This window comes from Vipera berus, assembly GCF_964194415.1.
Source record: "Vipera berus genome assembly, chromosome: Z".
NCBI classification, from domain to species: domain Eukaryota; kingdom Metazoa; phylum Chordata; class Lepidosauria; order Squamata; family Viperidae; genus Vipera; species Vipera berus.
This window is the reverse complement of record NC_138205.1, coordinates 50,303,442-50,327,798: the sequence shown is the minus strand read 5'-3', so window position 1 is coordinate 50,327,798 and position 24,357 is coordinate 50,303,442. Positions and strand designations below refer to the sequence as shown.

General features: G+C 40.0%; 1 protein-coding gene across 2 annotated transcripts in view; it reads left to right on the top strand.

Moving 5' to 3' along the window:
- Window positions 1-24,357, top strand: part of TANC2 (tetratricopeptide repeat, ankyrin repeat and coiled-coil containing 2) — a 382,196-nt gene that overhangs the window by 154,129 nt on the left and 203,710 nt on the right. For both annotated transcript variants that reach the window (XM_081344806.1, XM_081344805.1), the window contains exon 4: window positions 12,902-13,084. In XM_081344806.1, the coding sequence (XP_081200932.1) occupies window positions 12,902-13,084 (183 nt within the window). The remainder of the gene's footprint in view (window positions 1-12,901; window positions 13,085-24,357) is intronic.

The window sequence follows — 24,357 nt, the reverse complement described above, 5'->3', positions numbered from 1 at the left end:
GACAAGGCAATAATCCATAAAGGGGTGCCTTTCTACTCAAGGCTTTTCTGTTTTGCTTGAATCCAGTCCACTATTCCATGTTTGGAACTGCCCACATGTTAGTTGCCTTGATGGTATTTCCTCCACTGAGTTTGGACTTCTCTACCAATAAGTAAGAATCAAAAAAATTTCTTGTATGAGAAGTGAAAAGTTTTCAAACAAACAAACTAAAAACCAAAACCTGTAGGCCAGGTTTCTTGTTTTTTCATCTTTTGGAGGGACATCCAGTTCTTCGTAATGTCACTGTTGTCCAATATTTTCTCCATTTGTTGCTGTCTGTCTTCACTGTGTTCCATCCACTTGTTAATGAGTGTTTTTATTGTGTTCCATTCAATGTTTGGAAATTTTTTAATACCTTTCAACGATGAGATCCATTTGTAAGCACTTTGCAGACAATGACTTTTGCTGCAAGAGGCAACTGAGTAAATGTCAGAAAAGTCCTACTACCGCAGCTGAGATTTATATAGGCTTGATCAGATAACTTGAAGTGATGGCAAATGTATACTGACTGCTATTCAACATCAGTTTGAATATGTTCTGAACCTAGTCACATCTCTATTTTAACAAGATATACACACTTATGCAACCAAATTACTGTAAGCTTTTATTATTATTATTCCTCCCCCCAAACAATTTCAGTTTATTTTTCAGTTGAATTATACAGCTATAGGTTAAATTAAAAGTGTGTGTGTGTGTAGCGGGGGTGAAATCTCATTTATCTGATTTTTTATATCTCAAAAATGACATTTTAACAGGGTTGTGTAGACTTTATATCTGAATTCCTTATTGTAGATAAAAAAACATCAAGAGTTAAATTGATTCAGAAGAATGCTCTTTAGTTCCTGGTAATACTTCCATATAATATATCTTGTAATAATAACAATAATTCATTAAGCCTCCATCTATTCAGTTTCTATTTGCTCTAACAATTATTGTGAGCGGTATAATTAGCAGCTGTCACTTCCATATGTATTAGATTGTTTAGCAAAGGACTAAAAATATAGTGTGTGCCTATTCTTGAATATATTTTATGAACTGAAGAGTAGTAGATATATGTTTCCTCTGAAGGATGTTTGTATCTCCACATTTCCAAGAATAACAATGGCATATAAGCTGAAAGATTTTGAGGAACTTCACAGAAGTTTCTTTTGGATGAAATTGTTTATTCATATTTGGGAGAAAAAAACTCATTCATTAATATCTCAAAGAATTAATATATATCCATCTGAGCATAAACTGAGGCAGTTGTTATCTTTTCCAGATTTTCCAGTCTGAAAGCATATTATAAATCTTTCTCCTTCTTGAACTTGTTTCTCAATATCCATGGCATATATTGTTTTTCTTCTGTCTATCTAAAGCAATCAATTTTTGACCCAGTTGCTTACTTTCTAAGAGAAATCCATGATTATTTTTAATATGCCCTTAGAACAGAGGTCCCCAATCTTTTGGGCACCAGGGACTGGTTCAATGGAGAGAGGTTTTCCGCAGACTGGAGGGTGCATGGTTTTGTAGGCTGCCTGCATCCTGTGGATGGGGCTTTGCTTGTTTGTGCAGACCAGTTGCTGGCATGCCACAGCCCGGTACCGGACCATGGACCGGGGGGTTGGGGATCCCTGCCTTAGAAGACATGTTTTTGTTCTTTTTTGTTAAAAAATATATTACCTTTTAAAGGAGATATTCAGATGACTTATATTACTTGAGAATGCCGCGTAGCAGAGTGAGCATCTGTTACTCGTCCCAGCTTCTGCCAACCTAGCAGTTCGAAAGCACGTAAAAATGCAAGTAGAAAAATAGGGACCACTGCGGTGGGAAGGTAACAGCGTTCCGTGCGCCTTTGGCGTCTAGTCATGCCAGCCACATGACCACGGAGGCGTCCTCGGACAAGCGCTGGCTCTTCGGCTTTGAAACGGAGATGAGCACCGGCCCCTAGAGTCGGAAACGACTAGCACGCATGTGCGGGGGAACCTTTACCTTTACCTTTTTTAACTAACCTTGAATAAATTAATGTGGAAGTCCAAGTTGTTTGGTCCAGTTTTCTTCTGTCTGTTTTTTATCTTTATTTATTACAGTCTCAATTAATGGATTTTGAAGTTTTAAGAGAATTTAACTTCTGTTTAGTTCTGGTATTACGTCTTTAATTTTAGAATATGTGAATTTGATATATTCTATGCCAGTTTTCCGTTTTGTACTATGCAAGAATGTATTCTGTAGGTTTCTTTAAATTTACAAATTTTCATCTATATCTAGGTCAGAATAAGTCTCAAGTACATCTTCTTTCATTTCCATATCTTTTTTACTGAAATCCTCAGATTTTTGAAACGTAAATTGTGTTTGCATATTTCTTTTTTTTACTAGTTCTAATTTGGGTTCCAATTTACTCAGTTCTGTCTCCTGAGACTTCTGAAGACAATATTAGATGTTCTGACTTCAGTTCTTAATTTCTTCATTTTGATGTTTTACTCATTGATTTATTATATATATAATTAATATCAGCTTGAGTGAACTTGAATTTTGCTTTTAGATGTTGATGTTATTGACTGAACTAAAATAATGAGATTATTTTCCTTTCTGTGCATCTCTTACGTTAGAATATTTTTAAGTTGAGAAAAGGCAGTGGAGGGATCAAGTTTGATTTCTTCCATGTTGGATTCTTCTCTGCTATGTTTTGCCTACTCAAGATTGTTAGTAAATAATATATTAAAAATAATTTTACGCTCAGAATTCCTATTCATTAAATTAAAGATTAAAACATTATCATGGAATTATTTGAAAGTTTAATAATATTCATTTACATAGTATATAAATGCTTGCTCTTAATATTAGTTCTTAAAAATTAAATGCCATTTTCATTAATATAAAATTGAACATTTAATTTAATTTTGTCCTTATGTTGGAGCTCCCTCTTGTGGCTACAAATACATATAAAAGATTTTTAAAAAGCCAGTTTTAGCCATTATGAATATTGTAGTTTTAGTGATGCATGTCAGATTGGAGCAAACAGAATAGAGCAGTACAACCAGATGTCTCCAAATTAAGCTTTAGCTGTGCAATTGCACTGAAGAAATTTGAAATCAAGATGTTGATGCCTTTGAATTTTTCATTTAATTCAGACTGTGGTGCTCATTTCCCAGCCCATTAAGCTCCATTTGTGTTTAGCACATCACCCAAACTTCAATGGCAAGGGAATAAAATTTACTGTGCAGTAATATTTGTGCTGTTATATAAACTATAAAAAAGCTAAACATTTGCCTATGACTGAATTTTCATATAATAGCTCTATTTATATTTCCTGCCATATTTTCAAGCTTCTTATCTCTAGCCTTTACATCAGTGACTTGCTTTTATCCACCCTTCTCCATCTAGAGATTTTGGCTTCATGTAAGAACTTAAGGCAGCACAATACAAGTAGTCCTTGAGATATCACTGTAATGGAACTTGTCCATTATGGTTGCATGTTGCTAAGTGAATCACCTTATTTAACGACTCCCCCAACCCTCTTTTCCCCAATGCTGTCATTAAATGAATGTGCCTGTCATTAAATGGAGAACAGGATGCCTCTAGGCCAGTGATGGCGAACCTTTTAGAGACCAAGTGCCCAAACAACAACCCAAAACCCACTTATTTATGGCAAAGTGCCACATTAGCATTGTGGTGCCCTCAGGGAGGGGCATGGCCCACTGGGTGGGTATGGCCTGGGTGGCATGTCCAGCTCAACGTTACTCACGTCAGGGGCGCCTGTGTGGGCCTGAGGCAGATCCGATGGTCTCTGGCAGAGGGGGGTAGGACCAGGGCGAGTGCCAGGGCATGGTCCACTGGAGGAGCCTCACTGTCCCTCTCAGGCCATGCAGGGGGCCGCTGGACAGTGACACGGACTGCCTGGAGCCCTGGGCAGTGGCGGTCAAACGGCCAGCCCCACCCTTGAGCTCCCATGTCACTGGGACCCCACAGCACTGCCTAGCCCAGCCGCACTTCCCCGAGGGGGCACCTAGTCACGCTTACCTCCTCCTCAAGGCTGCTGCTGCTGTTTTTGCTCTCCTTGGCCAGAATGCTCAGGGTGGGTGCAGGAGGGCAAAGTGCATGGGTCAGAGGGAGGCCCACTCCCTCTCCATGCGAGGAGACCTGGCTTTGTAACCAAAGCATCCTCAGCAATAGGATGGGAGACCACCAGGGGATGGCAAAAGGGCAACAGGCCTTCCCTCTCATTCCAATTTCCTCCCTCCCTCCCTCCTTCTTTCTTTCTTTCTTTCTTTCTTTCTTTCTTTCTTTCTTTCTTTCTTTCTTTCTTTCTTTCTTTCTTTCTTTCTTTCTTTCTTTCTTTCTTTTTCTCTTCCCTCCAGGAAGGGACAAGGGGAGGGGTTTGCAGCGCTTCTCTCAAAGAATAACAGAGTTCCATTAACATCTTTTGTCTTAAAAGAAAAACACAAGAACAGAGTTTTCAATGATACAAAAAACTTTTTATTGAAAGGTAAAAGTTTGCATTGGGAATGCTTTTGAACAATTAATGTGATTTTTGCTGTTGTATGCATGCTGATAATTTGTCTAACCTTGGTTCATACTTTGTAAGTTTGAGAGCAACACATGCAGCATTCAGATCATCTGTCAGTCTGTTTCTGGTGTCAGATTTGATATGATTCAAAGCTGAAAACAGCTGCTCACAAGCATAAGATGATCCAAATAAAGCAAGGAAAGCAATCCCAAGTGCTTTCATTGACTTAAAATTATTTGGCAGAGAATTCGACATTTTAAGGATTTCATTTTCAGAACTTATTGTGCTGTCCTTTGTCATCACTTCTATCTTCTTAAGTGTTTCACGCAGGTCATAGAATTTATTTTTCCAGACAGAGTTTTCTGGAAATTCCAATAGCTCCATTTCTAGATTTCCTAAATCTAACCAGTGTAAGCAGAAAAGATCAAGTTCTTCAAATTTGGCTTTAGCTGGAGAAGTAAGAAAACAAAGGATTGTCTCCATCTTATGGAACTGTAAAAATCTGTTACTAAAGTTCACCTTTGCAGCTGCTACAATGCTAGAAAATTCCTTGTAGATATCCTGTTGGCTTGTAGGATTGTCTGCAAATGTAAAAGTTTCTAAATCGTTTTTAGATTTTGAAAATATTTCAACTGCCCACTTTCAAGGTCTCTTTCAAAAACCTGCAGTTTTCTCTCAAATGTTTTGATATCACAAAACATCTTTTCTGCTGTTTTCCCTACACCTTGTAATTGTTTGTTCAGTATATTGAAGTATAGTGTAAAACCTGTAAAAAACATGAGGTTGATAAGCCAGGTCATATCAGTGAGCTGTGGATATTCCTGCCCTTTTTCAATTCATAAACAGCCTAATTTCATCCAAGCAGGCTACATATCTCTCTAGGACTCGTCCTCTGCTCAGCCATCGGACATTATTGTACATAAATAAACAATTATACTGTGCCTGAACCTCCTCAAGAAGTACTTGAAACTGTCGAAAATTTGGAGCATGAGCCATGATGTAATTCACCATTTTTGTGACACCTTTGAGGACATCATAATTTTTTTTGCTGCATTCCCTAGCACAAATTCTTGATGTATAATACAATGGAACTGAATGACTTGATGTTTTGTTTCTTTAATAAAGAACTGTATGAAACCAGATGTTGCCCCCACCATAGAAGGTGCCCCATCACTAGTAATTGAAACCATTTATTCTGGTCTTATGTCTTGTGACAAAAAAGCCTCCATCACAGTATTGTAGATTTCTATCCCTTATGTTCTTTCAGGCAGAGACACCAGATCTTTCACCAGCTCTTCTCTCATGATGTCACCAACAGCATAATGCAAAATTACTGCTAGCCTGCTATTATTTACATCTGTGCTTTCATCCAAGCACATGGAGTAACAGGCTGCTTTTTGTAAGTCAGTGGTGAGCTGCTCACTTGCCATATTTCTGCTAAGTGGCATCTCAGAGATGCGTTGAATAAAATTCAGAATAATCGTTTTCATCCATATGCCCCCATCCTTGTACTGTATACTAACTAAACTGGGGCAGTTATTCCCAGATTTGGCGATCAGAATATTGAAATTATATTTCATTGGTATCAGTTGTAATGGGAAGAGCCCTCATTATATTCTCTTAAAATTCTAATCAATTTGCTATGCTGCTTTGAAGCTAAGCAATATATATATATGTGTGTTTGTGTGTGTGTGTGTGAAAACCTTAGCTGCTCATTGTAATATATACTATTGTCAGCTGTTCTGTCACCTCTGTTAAGGAACATCCCTTCTTCACTAAATACAGATAGTGCTCCATTTACAATCATAAAAATGCTGCAATGGTCATAGGTGTGAAAAAATATTTTAAGTCACTTTTTTCAGTACTGTTGTAACCTCAGATGGTCATTAAATGAATTCTTGAAAGTCAAAGACTACCTGTATATGCACTAAATAATACTAATCCAAATGCTTGGGTTAATTTATAGAACCAAACCCAGTGATTTAGTTCGCTACAACAGATTGAGCTGCAAAGTAGCCAGCCACAGTTAAGTTCAACATAGAAACTTGCCACTACTGTGTGCAGTCTAACCAAAGTAATTATGGCAAGTAAGCACGGCCTCATTCCTGCCTGCTACAGTTTACTGCATAAACTGTCAACGCTTGACAAGAGATGAAGAAGTAGCCATTTCATATGTTAAACTTGTGTATTGCTTTAAGAAATTGAGTTTAAAGTTGGGAGGGGGGAAGAGGAGGATTGTACCTTCAAGGCCATCTGAAACAAACAAGATAAAACCTTGGCGGGTGGGAAACTGATTCTTTAAATTAATTGGAGAATATGGTTAATGACAAAATTAGAAAGGTGGAGAATTGTGTTTTAATATATTGTGCAAGGGTCGGAGATTTCAGATTCCAGTTTCCTTCGACCAAGCATTTGCCGGTGTATTAGGCTAATAAAGGACTTTTAAGGTAAACAATGCCTCACAGTCACTTGAAAAGCCCATACGTTGGAAACTTGACATAAACAACCTCACTTCAGATGTTGCATTTTGGCATCAAGAGACATCCCTGTTGATGTGTGTATACAGAGGCATTTGTGTGTAGTCTGTAGAAAGGCTTCCTGGAATTCCAAACTAGTGGTGTGTGGTTGCAGCAAAGCTTTCATTTACAGTTCTATTCATACAAGTCTGCAGTCAACTTCCACAAACTTTTGGCGGGATTCAGCTGCCTAGTGCTGCTGCTTGGGTGGCGAGCATACCGTCGAAACACTTTCTTCATAGAGATGCTGGCTACATTTGCACAACGTTCTTAATTGCAGCTTATTGACTTAATGTTACCTTTTGGATTCAGAGGAAGCCCTGGATTAGTTTTTTTAAACCCACTGGGCACACCCATCTTCCCGGATTAGTTTATTAGTTATGCGTCGTTAAAAATGTACAAAATTGGGTTAACTTACTAAACTTTCAGCGAACATGTCATGCCAACAGACAATGCCATGGTGCTCTGGTGTAGACCACAAAATACTTCGGTTGTCATGCTGCAGTTCTCTAGTGACACATCCAATGTCACAGTGGCAGTGAAAGCAACGAAAATGGGCACATTAAAACACCCAGCCGCCTCGCACCTTCACCTCTACGGCTGTTGATAACCGCTCTACGCACATATTCATGCATTGGCCGGCCTACAGCTTCCATGTCCATGATGACAAAACTCTCCCACCTCCCATGTGGGCAGCGGCTCTCCTGAGGTGAGCCCGTGTGCGCCTTCACACATGGTCTGGCAACATGGAAGTACAAGCGTTCGGAGAGAAACTCCTTGAGAAGAAGAGCACATACATACTGGTATTCTGGTATTACCAGTACTTCTGGAAATGCATCATGTGGCCAAGGGACAAACTGCTGCATTTTATTGCCTTAACACAGTTTGCACAACACTGCAGAAGTTTTCTGCAGCTTTCAGAAGCTTTTTACAGCACTCTGCAACCATGGCTGCCATTTTGTCCCACTACCAAGTGGGCAAAGCAAAATGGCAGCCAGAGACACATGGCCTGCTCTACTTGTGCAACACAAGGTCCAGAAATATTGAAAGTTTTTTTATGGGAGACAGATGTCTGGGGAACTGGCCAAAACACTATGGGGCCATGGTGGGACAGGATTGGGGGGAGAGAGATGGGGTTCTGCAGCATCCCTGTGAATGGTTGTAAGGACAAATGACCAAGGGGGGCACTGCAGTGTCTGCAACTTTGAAATGGGGTTGTATGTAACTTTTTTTGAGGGCAGTCTGTCGTAATGTTGAATGGTTGTTAAATGACCTTTCATATTTGTAGGTTCTCAAGGACCAGCTAAATCTTTGCAAGGATTTGTCTTTCTATTGCTTTGGAGGATCATGTTGGTCTCTCAACTATGTTGATCCATATGCCTTTAAATACTATAAAATAAATTCATTAGTCCCTTCTCTGAAATAGCTTGGATTAACTTTCTGGCCTTTCACCTGAAACTTCCAACTTCAGAGAAAGTACACCAAGTCTTCCAATACTCTTTTCAGGTCTTCAAATGTCCCTTTTCCTCTTTTGTTACTAAGATTCAGATAGATCTTTGGAAGCAGCTGAGAATGTCAATGTATATCTCCTCCTTTACCAATTTCATTTCTAATGTGCACACAACCAGTCCACTCGACAGGCCTGTTCTGTTACTAAAGATGCCTATAAACTTTCTGGATTTTGGATTTTGAAGGTACGGTGGTATATAGTGGATGACCAGTTGACTCATATATCAATGCCATCTCTTCACATTCTTCAGTTTCCTAATAAATTTGTCGACAGGCAGAAGACTGACTCTGAAACAGAAATTGATAATTTTGCCCTTTCCCAGATTCTGTAGCCAATTTCAATGCTCTTTCCGTGCCAGTCCTTTTCCTTGAGCCCTGTGTGATGGGTTCTTCACTTAGGTAAACTGGCCAGGATTCTCCAATTGTTCCTGACACAATTCCTCCATGAATTCAGGTGCATGGGAATTTGCTTCTAGATTCTAACAGCCAGGAGGAAGAAGAACTACAGTCATGTAAGAGAGAATTTTCACAATGATAATGTGGTTAGTAACCATTATATAACAAAATCCAAGGGCACACAGGGAACAAATCTGCTTCCTCAGAAGAAATGGGCATCCTCCCTATTACATCAAAAGCATGGGCAGAAGAAAATGAAAACAAAATGACTTTGAATTTCGTAAATGTGAACATATTTGAAAGCAGACTCGCTGGAATTCTAATGTTCTTGTTTCAGCTCTTTTCCTAGTCTTTTTCTAATCAGCTCAGAAAGGATGTGCTTGTTCTTCTCCAGGTCTGATTGTTGCCAGGGGGTCCTGTCTATACTTTGCTATGTTCCAATTGAACCAATTTATTTTATTTTATTATTTTTACTGGTATTCCCTGCTGGTGTCCCCCAAATCTTTGAAAAATATTTTCATATCTTGGAAACTTATGTCTTATGATCCAGTGTACAAATATTTGTAGATTCAGCTTTAGTTTTTCTCCTGGTCTCAGCTTGGTAGCTCCCCCTTTGGATTTCAGCTACTGTAAAGTTCTTATATCTAGCTCATCTCTCTGTGCCTACAGCAGTATAAACACTCTCTGCCAGCATTATTGTACCCTCTGTATCTTTTCAAAGGGGAATCCTAGTCTATGGGTTGGGTCAAATTATTACTTGCTCTAGTTATTCAAATACAATTAAATTTTTGTTACAGTCCTAGACCACTATATTATAGATTCAAAGACACGAGCCATTGTCCCTCATGTCTGTCCACAAGGCTTCAGAAGGACACAAGTTCTAACTGGCACCACAATTATAACCCAAGCAAAGTCAAGGAGAGAAAGAGATTTCCTTGAGGCCTGGTTCTCTACCAACCAATCAGTGAACAGGGTCACTGACAGTTAAAAGTGCAAGAAGTAAAGGAAGCAACAGATAATATTGTGATCTTATCATCCATTATCTAGAACTATTGGCATTTAATCAGAGAAACTCTAATGTTTTCCTTCTACTTCTCCATCCTTCATCTGCATCTTTCATCTTATCCTAGACTTCTCTGATGGTGCAGATGGCAGAACTTGAGAGGAGAATTAATTTATACTCCACTACTATGCATTATCTTCTTTTTTTCAGACTGTAGAGTCATGAATGATGTTTAGTTTTGGCTCCTTTTTGTGCCATCTTGCTCTCATATGGTTCAGCAGAGAACCAATGGTTATTACTGGCATGGTGCAGCAGATTACCAACATGATAATTACTCTTGACTGCATCATTGATCCTATTGATCCCATTGGTTATATCATTTATCCAAATCTCCATCTAATCCTTCATAATAGGATTATAATTGGCTTTTTCAGTCCCTCCCTTCCTACCCACATTGCTCACTCACACTCACCAACCCCCTCCTTCCCTGACCTCTCTGCCCTTTCACAAAGGGACCCCTCCTTTCCTGGCCTCTCTGTGCTTGCACACATCCACAAGTGCTTTCCTTCCCCAGCTTCCTTGTGCTTGCTTGCTTGCATACACATGCATATACCCCGTATTCTCTCTCCATAGCCTTCGTGTGCTTGCACACATACATGCATCCTGTGCAATCATACCCCTGCCTTCCTGCACTTGCATACACATGCCATGCCCTCTTTCTTGTGCTTGTATGTGTGCATGCACACGCACACAAAACTTGCTTTCTTTTCTCAACCTCCCTATGTTCACACATATACATGCACCACAAACTCTCAGGCCTCCCCGTATTCACACATAGTCTGCACAATTAGGCAAGTGAATATTTTGACCAATATTTTCATGCATATTTCCACCTCTAAGCTGTATAAACTTGAATGCTTAATGGATATAAACATATCAGATGATGTGTATTTGTGTAATGAGGGAGGGTGTGCCTAAGGAGATTAACACCCTATATCAAGGTGTACATAATTATTAGGCAGCTTCTTTTCCTCAGGCAAAATGAGCGAAAAAAGAGATTTAACTGATTCTGAAAAGTCAAAAATTGTAAAAAAATCTTTCAGAGGGATGCAGCACTCTTGAAATTGCTAAGATGTTGGGGTGTGATCACAGAACCTTCAAATGTTTTGTTGCAAATAGCCATCAGGGTTGCAAGAAACATGTTGAGAAAAATAAAAACCCTGCCAAAGATTTGAGAAGAATCAAATGTGAAGCTACCAGGAATCGATTATCTTCCAGTGTTGTCATATTCCAGAACTGCAACCTACCTGGAGTGCCCAGAAGTACAAGGTGTTCAGTGCTCAGAGACGTGACCAAGGTAAGGAAGGCTGAAACCCAACCACCACTGAACAAGACATGTAAGTTGAAACTGGCAAGACAGGACCAAGAAATATCTGAAGACAGATTTTTCAAAGGTTCTGTGGACTGAGGAGATGAGAGTGACTCTTTTGTCAGACCAAATGGATGGGCCCGTGCCTGGATCAGTAATGGGCACACAGCTCCACTTCAACTCAGATGCCAGCAAGGTGGAGGTGGGGTACTGGTATGGACTGGTAATATTAAAGATGAGCTGGTTGGACCTTTTCTGGTTGAAGATGGACTCAAAATCAACTCCCAAATCTACTGCCAGTTTTTAGAAGGCACTTTCTTCAAGCAGTGGTACAGGAAAAAGCCTGCATCTTTTAAGAAGACCATGATTTTTATGCAGGACAAAGCTTCATCACATGCATCAAAGTACTCTACTGCATGGCCAGTCAGTAAAGGTCTTAAAGTGAAAGAATAATGATATGGCCCCCTTCCTCACCTGACCTAAAACCTATTGAGAACTTGTGGTCCCTTTTTAAACTGGAGATTTACTGTGTAGGAAAACAGTACACCTTTCTGAACAGTGCCTGGGAGGCTGTGGTTGCTGCTGCACAAAACGTTGATCATCAACAGATCAAGAACTGATAGACTCCATGAATGGAAGGCTTATGACTATTATTGAAAAGAAGGGTGGTTATATTGGTCACTGTGTTTTTCTATTGTTGTGACTTACATGACATTTAGAGCGCATTTTATGGCCAATTCATGCAAAACTCCACGTAATCCCAAAGGGTTTACATACTTTTTCTTGCAACTGTAATTTGGCCATGCGCTTTGCTGCCATTTAACATGGGTGCCAGTTTTCAGAATAATTTTTTGAGGAATATTTTCTTTTCTGAGATCTGTTCCAATGGTTACCTGATCTCAGTTTTGAACACTGATAAGATGTCATCTGGATCATGGCTTTCAGTATGAGGCAATATTGGCACATTTTTCTTTCCTCAGTATTTTTCCATTACTGTATAAATGTGCCATCCAGTACAACTTGTGCTGATCACTCATATACGTAACAGACAAAAGAACTGGTTTCTTACCTTTAATAGTAGTTCAGCTTAACTTGGCACAACCTCTTGTCTCCCTGGATACAGCTTGAAACAGTATCATGCTTTTATTTGTGGTGATAATTGAAACTGAGAGATTGGATAGGAGTCTCATTCACATATAATGCTATGAGATGAGGAGGGAAGGCTGTCAAAAATCTTTGTTCTGGAATATTGTGAATTTGCTCTTCTGTAGTTACAGAACCCATATATATCATACGTACATGATAAGCACTTAAATAACTACAGTTACAGGCAAACAGGTTATTTTTATGTGAACACAGGAATGTCCTAAAGGAAACAATAATTAAACTTGGATTTCCTGTACTATAGAATACAACTGACACTGTAAAGCTTTGTTTGTGGAATTAGTAGGATTTCTTAACAGATTGGGAAAGCAGTTAGCTTCTTAAAAGATTTTTCCTAATTTAGTGTAAAGTGTAAAATCCTCTAGATGGTGTCTGTACATTATTGTATTAATAACACTTTTTGAAATTATTTGTCGTAGGTGGCAGTTGTGCAGAGAACGATTGTGCTTTTGAACCAGAGTATGCTATCCCAACACTCACAGTGCCTGAAGGTATGCAGCACATTCGAATTATGGAAGGCATGTCCCGCTCTCTCCCATCTTCCCCATTACTAACACATCAATCTATCAGTGTTCGACTCCAGCCTATGAAGAAATTGACTGGTAAGGAATTTAAATTAATAAATTCAAATTGTTGAATAAAGATTCTCATCCTCAATTCCCCCTCCCCAAACTGCACTGATAATTGCCTGACCTCTGCAGCTTAAACTAACTAGAGTTATATTGCACTTGTCTTGTATCTGTTTTACTTCTGTCAATAAAAAAAATGAAGAAAATAGCTATTATAATGTTTTGCTGAATGCCCAGTCAGTGAATGATCATAATTCTGATTTGATATGAATGACACAGTTTTGCGCACCTAAGTACTTCCTACAATAATAGGTAAGACCTGAAGGAGCAATGTTCATGATTCTAAACCCAGGTGTGTACATCACCTTGCTATCTTTGTGACTTGAATGTTCACATGTGAAGAGACAGAATGGGGGTCCCAAATCCCTTTCCTACAATGCAGTTTTCAGGGCTCATTCTTTGGAGTGATATCTTGTATTTGGAAAGCTCAGAATTTCAGGATATCCATAGTAACCATGATGCTATTTCTGTTTAGATGTGATGCGAGTCATTTAGCAGGGCATAAAGTAATTCTAAAAAACAGATAAAATTTTGAGTGAATTTAAATAAACGGGCTATAACCCAGTAGAATAGGTTGGGATGTACTATACTGCTGTAGTGGAAATAGCATATAACAATGAGACCCAAACTTTTTTTTTTCAAATAGTCCTAAACCTTCATATAACAGTGATCCGGAATTATAATGGCCTGTAAAGCACTTCTGGCCATCACAAAATGTCCTGCAGTCATGTGATCATGATTTGGGCACTTGGCAGCCTGTTCACACTTATGATCAGTTGCCAAGTGTACTGTGATCATGTGATCACAATTTACAATCTTGTCTGCTGGCTTCTCCAGGAACAATGGCGAAGCCATCAGGGAAGCTTGCTAGTTGCTACCACCTATAGAGAGAACTCTCTCATTTCTGGCGCTCTGCTGAAGAAAGTTGAATGCCTTTGGCTGAATTCAGAAACTTGCATCCCACCAAAGGAGTTCCTTTCCATGCATGACAAGGAGTTGGCTGGTAGCTCTTTTATCCAGAGCCTAGAGATGAGAAGGAGCCAAAATGCTAGCAGAGAGGCCATGTGGGAAGGTAAGGGACACAGGGTGCCTCACATGGGTGGGAGCTGATGCAGGGCACATTTACTGTAAGTGTCTCTTTGCTCAGGAACTGAAAATCCTGCTTAGATTTCTGCAGAGATTTTTTTAGCTCCTGAGTAGAGCCTACCAGAGTTCCCCCACCTCCCGAGGAACTTTACACTCTTTACTGAACTTTATCCACTTAGTAACCCATAAGATTGGGAGTGCCAGATATATGGTTGTTGAACAAGCAGCCATGTGATGTCTCACTTAACGAATGACTTGCTCAGTGTTTACTTGTATTTTCTATTTTTAACCAATATGAAAATGCAATCCTCCTCCAAATAATTCCATTATATTGCTGAATAGAAACAAAGGGATTATGGATGGAAATAGTTGTAATTGTTACAACCAAAAAAACAGGAAAAAAGTAATGAAGTACAGGTAGTCCTCGACTTACAACAGTTCGCTTAGTGACTGTTCGAAGTTACAATGGCACTGAAAAAAGTGCCCCCCCAAGCCACAGCTGAGCAAGACATTTGCCTGCCCACCCGGCGGCGCTCTTCCTCCTGTACGAGGTTTTCATTGTTGTGAGCATTTCTGTTGAGGATTGGCAGCAGGGGTGGGGTGGGGTGGGGTGGCGGTTGGTTTTTATTCCCCCCCCCATCTGCTGGGTGGTTGCAGCAGGTTTTGGTCACTTCACATGACCCTGGGACACTGTGACAGTCATAAATATGAATCAGTTGCCAAGCAACTGAATATAAATAACAAGACCCTGGAGATGCTGCAACATTCCAATTGATCGGTGCTTCTTCTGGGCTCAGAAGCACCAGGATCAGTGTCGAGCTGAACCCTAATACTGAATATTAATTCAGTTAATTTAATTTTTTTCCCTTCTGAGCTTGGTCTTTTTTTGGCTTCTGGCTAGTGCATGTAAAAAGGTAAAGGTAAAGGTTCCCCCGCACATGCGTGCTAGTCGTTTCCGACTCTAGGGGCCGGTGCTCATCTCCGTTTCAAAGCCGAAGAGCCAGCGCTTGTCCGAGGACGTCTCCGTGGTCATGTGGCCGGCATGACTAGACGCCAAAGGCACACGGAACGCTGTTACCTTCCCACCGTAGTGGTCCCTATTCTTCTACTTGCATTTTTACGTGCTTTCGAACTGCTAGGTTGGCAGAAGCTGGGACGAGTAACAGGCGCTCGCTCTGTTACACGGCACTCGGGATTCGACCCGCCAAACTGCCGACCTTCTGATCGACAAGCTCAGCGTCCTAACAAGGAACAGAGTAAATATTTATTGGGTAGTTGGGATGAAGAACGAAGGTTTTTATTACAGTGAGATTAGCAATCTTATTTTGAAAATATGGGGAGAGTCGATAGGGCACTAGTTTTTTGTTTGGCTTATATTTCTTTCTCTCTATTTTTCCTAGTGAGTTGCAGGATGGGGTGAGGTGGGATCATATTAATTTGGGCAGCATTGTCCTTTCAAGAAGATGCTACATCTAAGGAAGCCAACATATGATAAATGTATTTATAAGCTACGGTATATATACAAATTGAAGGAAGTTGTTCAAATTTAAAATCTGATTGAGGGTGATACACTCAATGAGAATAATAAAATTACTTAATTTAGACAAACAAATGTATTTCTGATAATTGAAAGGCAGATCAATGTACATGGATTTATCCTGTGCAGGATAGAATTATACAGGTAGTCCTTGAGTTACGAATGTAATGGAGGCTGCCCATTCAGTTTGGAATCCGAAAATTTATGGGAGTGAATCTTGTACCTAGAACAAGATTACTCCCTTGCTTGTTAAGACGCATGCATCTTGTTAAGTGCACTTGAGATATCTCAGGATGGGGAAGGCCATGGAAGGCCTAATGATGGAATAGGCCCCCAAGGCCACCTTGTCCACTAAGATACCTCATGCTTCTCCCTCCCCTCGTTCCACTCCAGACTCACTTAACTTGCAAAACTCCTCTCTGCTACGGTTTCTTTTCCTTTGAGGGAGAGGAGAGTCAGTTTGGAAATGCTTTTCGCACTGACAATGGAAGTTCCTGGGTGCTATAATATTGCATGAGTTCAAAAGAGATCATAGCTTCCAGAAGCTTCATTCGGGGTGTGTGTGTGTAATATTTGCTTCATTTGCTTGCCTATAGGGCAAAGTGTGGAATCAGAGTTGGCTGGGCGCAGGGACCAATGCTGTCTGTTGCCCACTGCACTGCTCGCTCGCGTGTGCCGACTTAGTTTGAGGGTAGGAACAAAGCCTTCAACTGAGCGGGGAGGGATCACGGGGCAAATCCCCTTGTACCTGCGTCAAAGGTGCTAGTGGCAGCGGCAGCCACCTGAGTGGCCACAATCTCCTCTCCCCACCCAGACCGGCCAACCTACTCCTTGCCTGACCAGCCGGGAGCCCAAATCCTGACTTCTCTTCTCCTTGTTTTCTTCCCAATTCAAGCAGCGGCAGCGGCTTGAGTTTCTCCACTCCATAAGAAAGGAAGAAATCAGAGGCAGAGAGCAGGATTGCTCTCAAGAAGACGTGGGTGCGCTGCTAACTCGTGTGCACCGGCCTTATTGAGAGCAATCCTGCTCTGCATCTCCATTTCCTTGTACTTGGATGGAGTGAAGAAACTCAAGCTGCTGCCACTCAAACACTTTTTATCTGAATGGAGACCTTGGGGAGATGGGGAGCTCCTTCTGTGCAAATACAACACTTGAAAATGCAGCAAATTGCTGCATTTTCAACCATCCCATTTGCTCACAAACGGAGCTCTCCATCTCCTAAATGGAGACCTTGGGGAGATGGGGAGCTCCATAAATGACCAAATGCAACGCTTGAAAATGCAATGATCACTGTGTTTTTAAGTGTTGCATTTGCACACAGAAGGATCTCCCCAAGGTCTCCCGTTTGGATAAAAAGTGTTCCAGTGGTGGTGGAAAGACGTTGGTGGGGGGAAGCAGGAGACAGGCATAGAGTTTGTGCTGAAAATGAAAGTTTCTGGGGTCTGTGATCTTGTGAGAGTACAGGCACCCATTCTCTGCAAAAGAGCATGGGTGCCTGAACTCACGATATTACAGCTTCCAGGAGCTTCCTTTGACTCTCCTCTCCCTCAAAGGAAGAAATTGCGGCAGAGAAGAGACAGATTTTCTCAAGGTGAGTCCAGGGCGGCAGGAAGGGAGGAGGAAGAAGTTATGGGGAGTGGAGGGGGGAACAATGAATGTTGCAGAGCCTCTGCAGTCGTTTGTAAGGGTTCCATAAGTACTCTCCAGGTTTTAGAAATTTGTAACTAGAAAGGCCAAGCTAACTCCCACTTGGTTTCTCTTCAACCAGCAAGCTAAAATATTTGGTGAACCATTCCTTGAGGCATTAACTACTTTAGGTTAACCACCTAATGGTTGATGCAGGATATTGCCCTTTTTCATAGTTGTGTTTTTAATATATTTTTGTAGTATTTTATTTTTGTTAATTTCTTTGAGTGCCATCTACCCATCATAACTCCAGCTGCATCATCTTAGAAAGTAACTTGGTCCCATTTTCATTTCTATTACTATATATTCCAGCAACCACTCATTAGATCAGTATTAGCTGCCAGAGGAAGGTAGAGCCTAGCCAAGTTAGCTTAATATTGATGTATTTGCCAATCTAACTAACAATCTCCTAACTCTAATTCTTTCTGAGAGTTATTAGTTATATTCCCTAGCATCCCTACTCCCAGGAACAACCAAATTCTGGAGGCCAGGTAGAGAATTCATTGGAGAGTAAGGTGGCAGATATACAAACAGGATCCTGAATTTATCCTGATAGTCTACAACACAAACAGACATTCAAAAGCTGTCATTGTAAAGCAGGATAGAGTATCCTAACCTTGCCTTTAAAATGGCCTATTCAGACCATTCTGCCACATTTTGGTTTGGTTTGGTTTGGTTTTATTGTATTTGTATACCGCCCTTCTCCCGAAGGACTCAGGGCGGTGAACAGGTCATAGTTTTTGAGAAAACTAGCAAACTTCCAAAAAGTAGAGAAGGGAACAAGGGGATTAGCTATATAGGACCTAATTCTCACTAACAGGGATGAAATGATAGAAGGTGTTGAAGCCACAGGAACCTTGGGGAAGAGTGATCATGCAATATTAGAATTCTACATTATGCAACACAAGCAATAGAACACAGTCAAACTAGAGTCTTGGACTTCAAGAGAGCTAATTTCAATAAACTTAGAGAGAGCTTGGGAAGGATTCCACAGATGAAAATCCTCAAGGGGAAAACAACTCAAAAGAAGCTTGGGAAATTTTGAAAAGTGAGATAATAAAAGTCCAGTCTAGCACAATACCAATGAAGAAGAAAAATAACAGCTCTCAAAAGAAACCAGCATGGCTGCATAAAGAATTCTCTGATAAATTGAAAGACAAAAAGGACAAGTATAACAAGTGGAAAGAGGGGCACATAACTAAGTCAGAATATCAGCAAATAGCCCGAGCCTGCAAAGATGAAGTGAGGAAAGCTAAGGCTCAAAATGAACTAAGGCTTGTGACAAAAGTCAAAAATAACAAAAAAAGCTTCTTTCAACATGTATAAACCAAGAAAAAAGTCAAGGAAATGATTGGCCCATTAGTGGGAGAAAGTGACAAACAACAGGGAGAAAGCAGAACTATTTAACTCATTTTTTGCATCCGTCTTTACACCAAGGAAAAAACCAACCCAACCTATTAAAAACAGTACCATAAAAAATAGATTAGAAACACAAGTTAAGATAGGCAAGAAAATGGTAAGTGAGCACCTGTCCAACCTAGATGAGTTCAAATCACCAGGACCAGATGGATTACACCCCAAGGTTCTGAAGGAACTGGCAGATGTGATCTCAGAACCACTGAACTATATTTTTCAAAGATCCTGGAGCACTGGGGAACTACTAGAGGACTGGAAGAGTTCCCATCTTTAAAAAAGGGGAAAAAATGGATCCAGGAAATTACAGACTTATCAGCCTGAACTCAATACCTGGGAAGATTCTGGAAAAGATAATCAAGCAATGAATTAGTGAACAAACAAAGTCATTACTGAAAGCCAACGTGGGTTTTTCAAAAACAGATCATGCCAGACAAATTTTATTGCATTCTTTGACCAAGTGACAAAATTAGAGCAATGCTGTGGATATAATTGATTTGGACTTTGGTAAGGCATTTGATAAAGTAGATCACAACCTACTACTTGATAAGATAGAAAAATGTGGGTTAGACAGCATCACTACCAGATGGATTTGTAGCTGGCTGACCGGCCATGCTCAGCGTGTGGTCCTCAATGGAACTGCATCTACATGGATGGAAGTGAGTAGTGGGGTGCCCCAGGGCTTTGTTCTCGGCCCAGTGCTCATCAACATCTTCATCAATAATTTGGATGAGGGGATAGATGGGAAACTTATCAAATCTGCAGAAGACACCAAGCTGGCAGGAATAGCCAACACTCCAGAAGACAGGCTTAAGATACAAAAGGATCTTGACAGACTTGAACATTGGGCACTATCTAACAAAATGAAATTCAATGGTGAAAAAGTAACATTGCAAAGTTGTTGCAAACTTGGCAATTTTGATTGTCAGTAGATTTTTGTATCTTCGCTTTCATGGCATTAGTTTGTAGTGCTTGTTCTTGAGCAGCCAGTATTAAGCCTTCTGTTTCTTTCTTGATGGCTCCCATCTTAAGCCATGCACCACAAGATTGTCACCCTCTCATTCTCAACAACTTTTTCAACCCTATGTTCCCATGACTTTTCGGATACAGGCAAGTTGTATTTTTTTACACAATGCCCAGTGGATTAGTTTAGCAACTTGGTCATGTCTAGCTTTGTAATCAGTTTGTGCGATTATGCTGCACTCACATATTAAATGTGAAACAGTTTCAACTCTGTTGTTGCAAAGTCAGCAATTTGTATTGTCAGTAGATTTTTGTATCTTTGCTTTCATGGCATTAGTTTGTAGTGTTTGTTCTTGAGCAGCCAGTATTAAGCCTTTTGTTTCTTTCTTGATGGTTCCCATCTTAAGCCATGCCCACGTTAAGTTGTTATCACACTTTCCTTCAATATTTTTCAAATGCTGTCCATGCAAAGCTTTGGTTTTCCATTTATTTAATCTGTTATCCAGCCGTTTTTCCTTATGTTTTGCCTTTGTTTCTGTTATTTTTAGAATGCTCTCTATTTTCACAGCCTGCAGGAATTTTTCTGTACTTTGATTTACATAGTCATTCAAACTTTGTTTTTCTTCTTCTACAGTTTGGTGGATTTGCAGTAGCCGTCTGCCCCCTATTATACTTGGCAGGTACAACCTGTCGATGCCACTTCGTGGATGTAGAGCGTGGTGCATATTCAAAAGTTTATGCGTTTTCTGGTCTAGGTGTTCCGATTCAGCCAAAGTCTAGTTGATCATTTCAGTTGGTAGTGTATCACTGGGACTGCCCATGTATTAATGGCTTTAATTATATTTCCAGCATTCAGCTTTGATTTTAGTATTTTGCAGACTCTCCTGATGTATTCCTTTTGCGTTGACTCTTTGACTTTTCCATTCAAAATTTTTTCTGCTTCCAATATGCCTACGTATTTGTAACCGTCAACCTTTGCTAGTGCTTTCACAATACTTCTGTTTCCTAGTTCTATTCCTTCTATTTTTCCCATTTTTCCTCCTTGCATGGATAATATATCACATTTTCCAAGTCCAAAGTTCATTCTGATGTAGCTGCTAAACAGTTGAACTGTGCTGAGTATTGATTCAAGTTCAGTGTGGCTTTTTGCGTACAGTTTTAAGTCATCCATATATAGTAGATGGTTTATCTTGCCATGCTGGCTTGAGATGTGGTATGCCAGTTTTGTGTTTTGTAATATTATTTTCAATGGAATTAATGCGATGTTGAATAGTAGTGGTGAAAGTGAGTCCCCTTGGAAGATTCCTCGTCTGATGTTGATTTCACCAATGTTCTCCCCATTTGCTGTTAGAACTGTTTTCCATTTTTGCATATTTGCTTTCAAAAATGTTCAGATATTTTTGCTGATTCCAAAGTTTTCCAAACATGCATTAATCCAACTGTGGTGCAATGAGTCAAATGCTTTCTTGTAATCAATCCACACCATATTTAAATTTGTTTTTCATCATTTTGCATTTTTAAGTACCATTTTGTCAATGAGCAACTGATCTTTTGTTCCTCTTGGATTTTTTTTAATTTCCTTTTTGTTCTGCGGGATACAAATTGTTTTGCATCAGATGATTGAATGCTGAATTTGCCAGTATTCTTGTAAAAAGTTTGAACATTGTTGGCAAACAAGTATTTGCGTGGTAGTTGCTTGGTTCTGTGTTCTTTTCAGGGTCTTTCATTGTCAAGTATGTTCGACATCATCATCATCATCATCATCATCATCATCATTATTATATTCCTAAGTTGTCGCTACATCTGTTTGTTGAACTTTCTGCATCATCTCCTGCTCTTTTACTTATTTTCCCTTTCCTATCCTGGTGAGCCCAATCAACCTTCACAGATGCCCTACTTAAACTTAACTTATACCTATTCTTAACATGCTTATCCATCTTCTGTCCTGACAGTATATGGCATATTCACTGATGTTGTTCCCCTGTCTCAATTTTTCTTTCTCTTCCTTCCACATTAATTCACAAACATATAAACATTAATTTACCACATTATTCTACTGTATCTACCACTTTCTCCCTCTTCTCCTCCTTTTCTTTCTGCAGAATTTGCAAAAACTTTTTAGTCTTCAATTTTATGACTGTTCATTTAATGCAGAGTGGGCAATTAATTTTCCCAAGGGGCCATATGAGAAACTGGGACTGTTGTGTAGGCCCAAACCAATAGGGGTATGAAGGTGCACAGGCACCAGTGGTGGGATTCAAATATGTGAACAACCGGTTCCCTGTGTGGATGCCGCTTCCAGAAGTCCATTCTGGACCTGGGCAACAAAAAATTAGCTACCGGTTCTAGTGAACTGGTGTGAACTGGCTGAATCCCACCATTGACAGGCACACATATGCACACACATATGTATATTGGGGAAAAAATAGCAATTGTATTGTGTGCATGATGTACACTAATTTACATTTGATTTCTAATGTCCAATTGATCTCACATGGGCTAGACAGGGACAGCCAAAGGGCCAGATGTAGCTCTGGTCTGATTTAAACGCCATTCAAATCTATGCTGACATTGAAAAAAGTGACTTAGTCCTTCCACTTATGATGATTACAGTGTCTCCATGTTCATACAATCAAAAATGTGGGTGCTTGACAATTTGTTAGATCATATATTCAAGTTCATGTGATTACCATTTGTTACTTTCCCAGGGGGTTTTTGACAAGCAAAGTCAAATTCACTTAATGACTATGGCAAAAAAATCATCATAAAATTGGACATGAGTTCCTTAATTACCATATCATATAATGATGAAAGTTCAAAGCTGCCCAGAAACAGATATTGTGAAAAAAACAAAAATTGTCCTAGCTGGAAGCAATGTGATAATTCTTCCCAACCTACCTATCCCAGTCACTGGAATCCATTGTTATTAAAATGCAAGAGGCATTTCAGCTTGATCCCATAATTATGACTCTGGGCTATTTTCTTAGAATACTGCAGAACAATTTTGTTTTTTATTTCTGAAATGATGATGATTTAGATCCCACATTTCAGGATTCATAACATTCCACAGCAGAAAAAGCATCAGAAGTCTTCAGAGAAAATCATTGTGTCCATCTGTGTTCTTATATCTTTTCTACAGTGAAGTACATTGAAATGAAATCAAATGCAAATCTAAAGTCAATGAATGCAGTATGTAATGCAGAACCTGGCTCAGAAAAATATTCTGAGCCAGGTATAAGATTGTGGCTAAAGGCAAAGTATCCAGCAGTAAAATTTGCCTGCTCATCCACAGAAATACACTCTGAATTGATCTAATCATACAATTTATTTTAAAAGTGTTTACATATACACTTTTATGTAAAGTGTTTATGCAGTGGTGGGATTCAAATACCTGAACAACCAGTTCTCATATTTGATGTAGGTAGGCCTGGGCCTCCAGTGCCTAGAATGGACTTACAGAAGTGACATCATGCACTTCTGGTGGGCTGTTCTAGGCCTGGGAGGCCTCCAATGCCTAGAATGGACTTCCGGAAGTGGCATCCATACACTTCCGGTGGGCTGTTCTAGGCTTGAGAGGACTCCTCCAGGCCTCCGAGAGCTAGACTGGACTTCTGGAAGCCAGCCGGTTCTCCAAATTCAGGTAAATTTAGCTACCGGTTCTCCCGAACCAGTGCGAACCAGCTGAATCCCCACCACTGTGTTTATGTTATATTTACTATATGGTTTAGAAACTGATTAGCCAATAGTTATCAGATAAATCTTAATTGTGTTTTTGCAAGTGGGCATTATGATACGTAAGTTTTAGTCTTTTGGTATATACACAGTTGCATCTGTATACTATAGGTAAATAGTGAACCTTATGCAGGAGCCCACCATTCCAAATTACTTTATACAGTTGCAAGAAAAAGTATGTGAACCCTTTGGGATTACGTGGAGTTTTGCATGAATTGGCCATAAAACGCACTCTAAACGTCATGTAAGTCACAATAGAAAAACACAGTCTGCTTAAAATAATACTACACAAACATTAGCTGTTGTCATGTTTTAACTGAACATAAGATGGAAACATTCACAGTGCAGGGTGGAAAAAGTATGTGAACCTTTGGACTTAATAACTGGTTGACCCTCCTTTGGCAGCAATAACCTCAACCAAACGTTTCCTGTAGTTGCAGATCAGACCTGCACAACGATGTGGAGTAATTTTGGACCACTCCTCTTCACAAAACTGTTTCAGTGTAGCAATATTCTTGGGATGTCTGATGTGAATCGCTCTCTTAAGGTCATGCCACAGCATTTCAATCGGGTTGACGTCAGGACTCTGACTGGGCCACTCCAGAAGGCGTATTCTGTTCTGTTGAAGCCATTGTTTTGTTGAATTACTTGTATGCTTTGGGTCATTGTCCTGTTGCATCACCCATCCTCTGCGGAGCTTCAGTTGGCAGACAGATGGTCGTACGTTTTCCTGCAAAATGTCCTGATAAACTCTGGAATTCATTTTCCCATCAATGACAACAATCTGTCCAGGCCCTGAGGCAGCAAAGCAGCCCCAAACCATGATGCT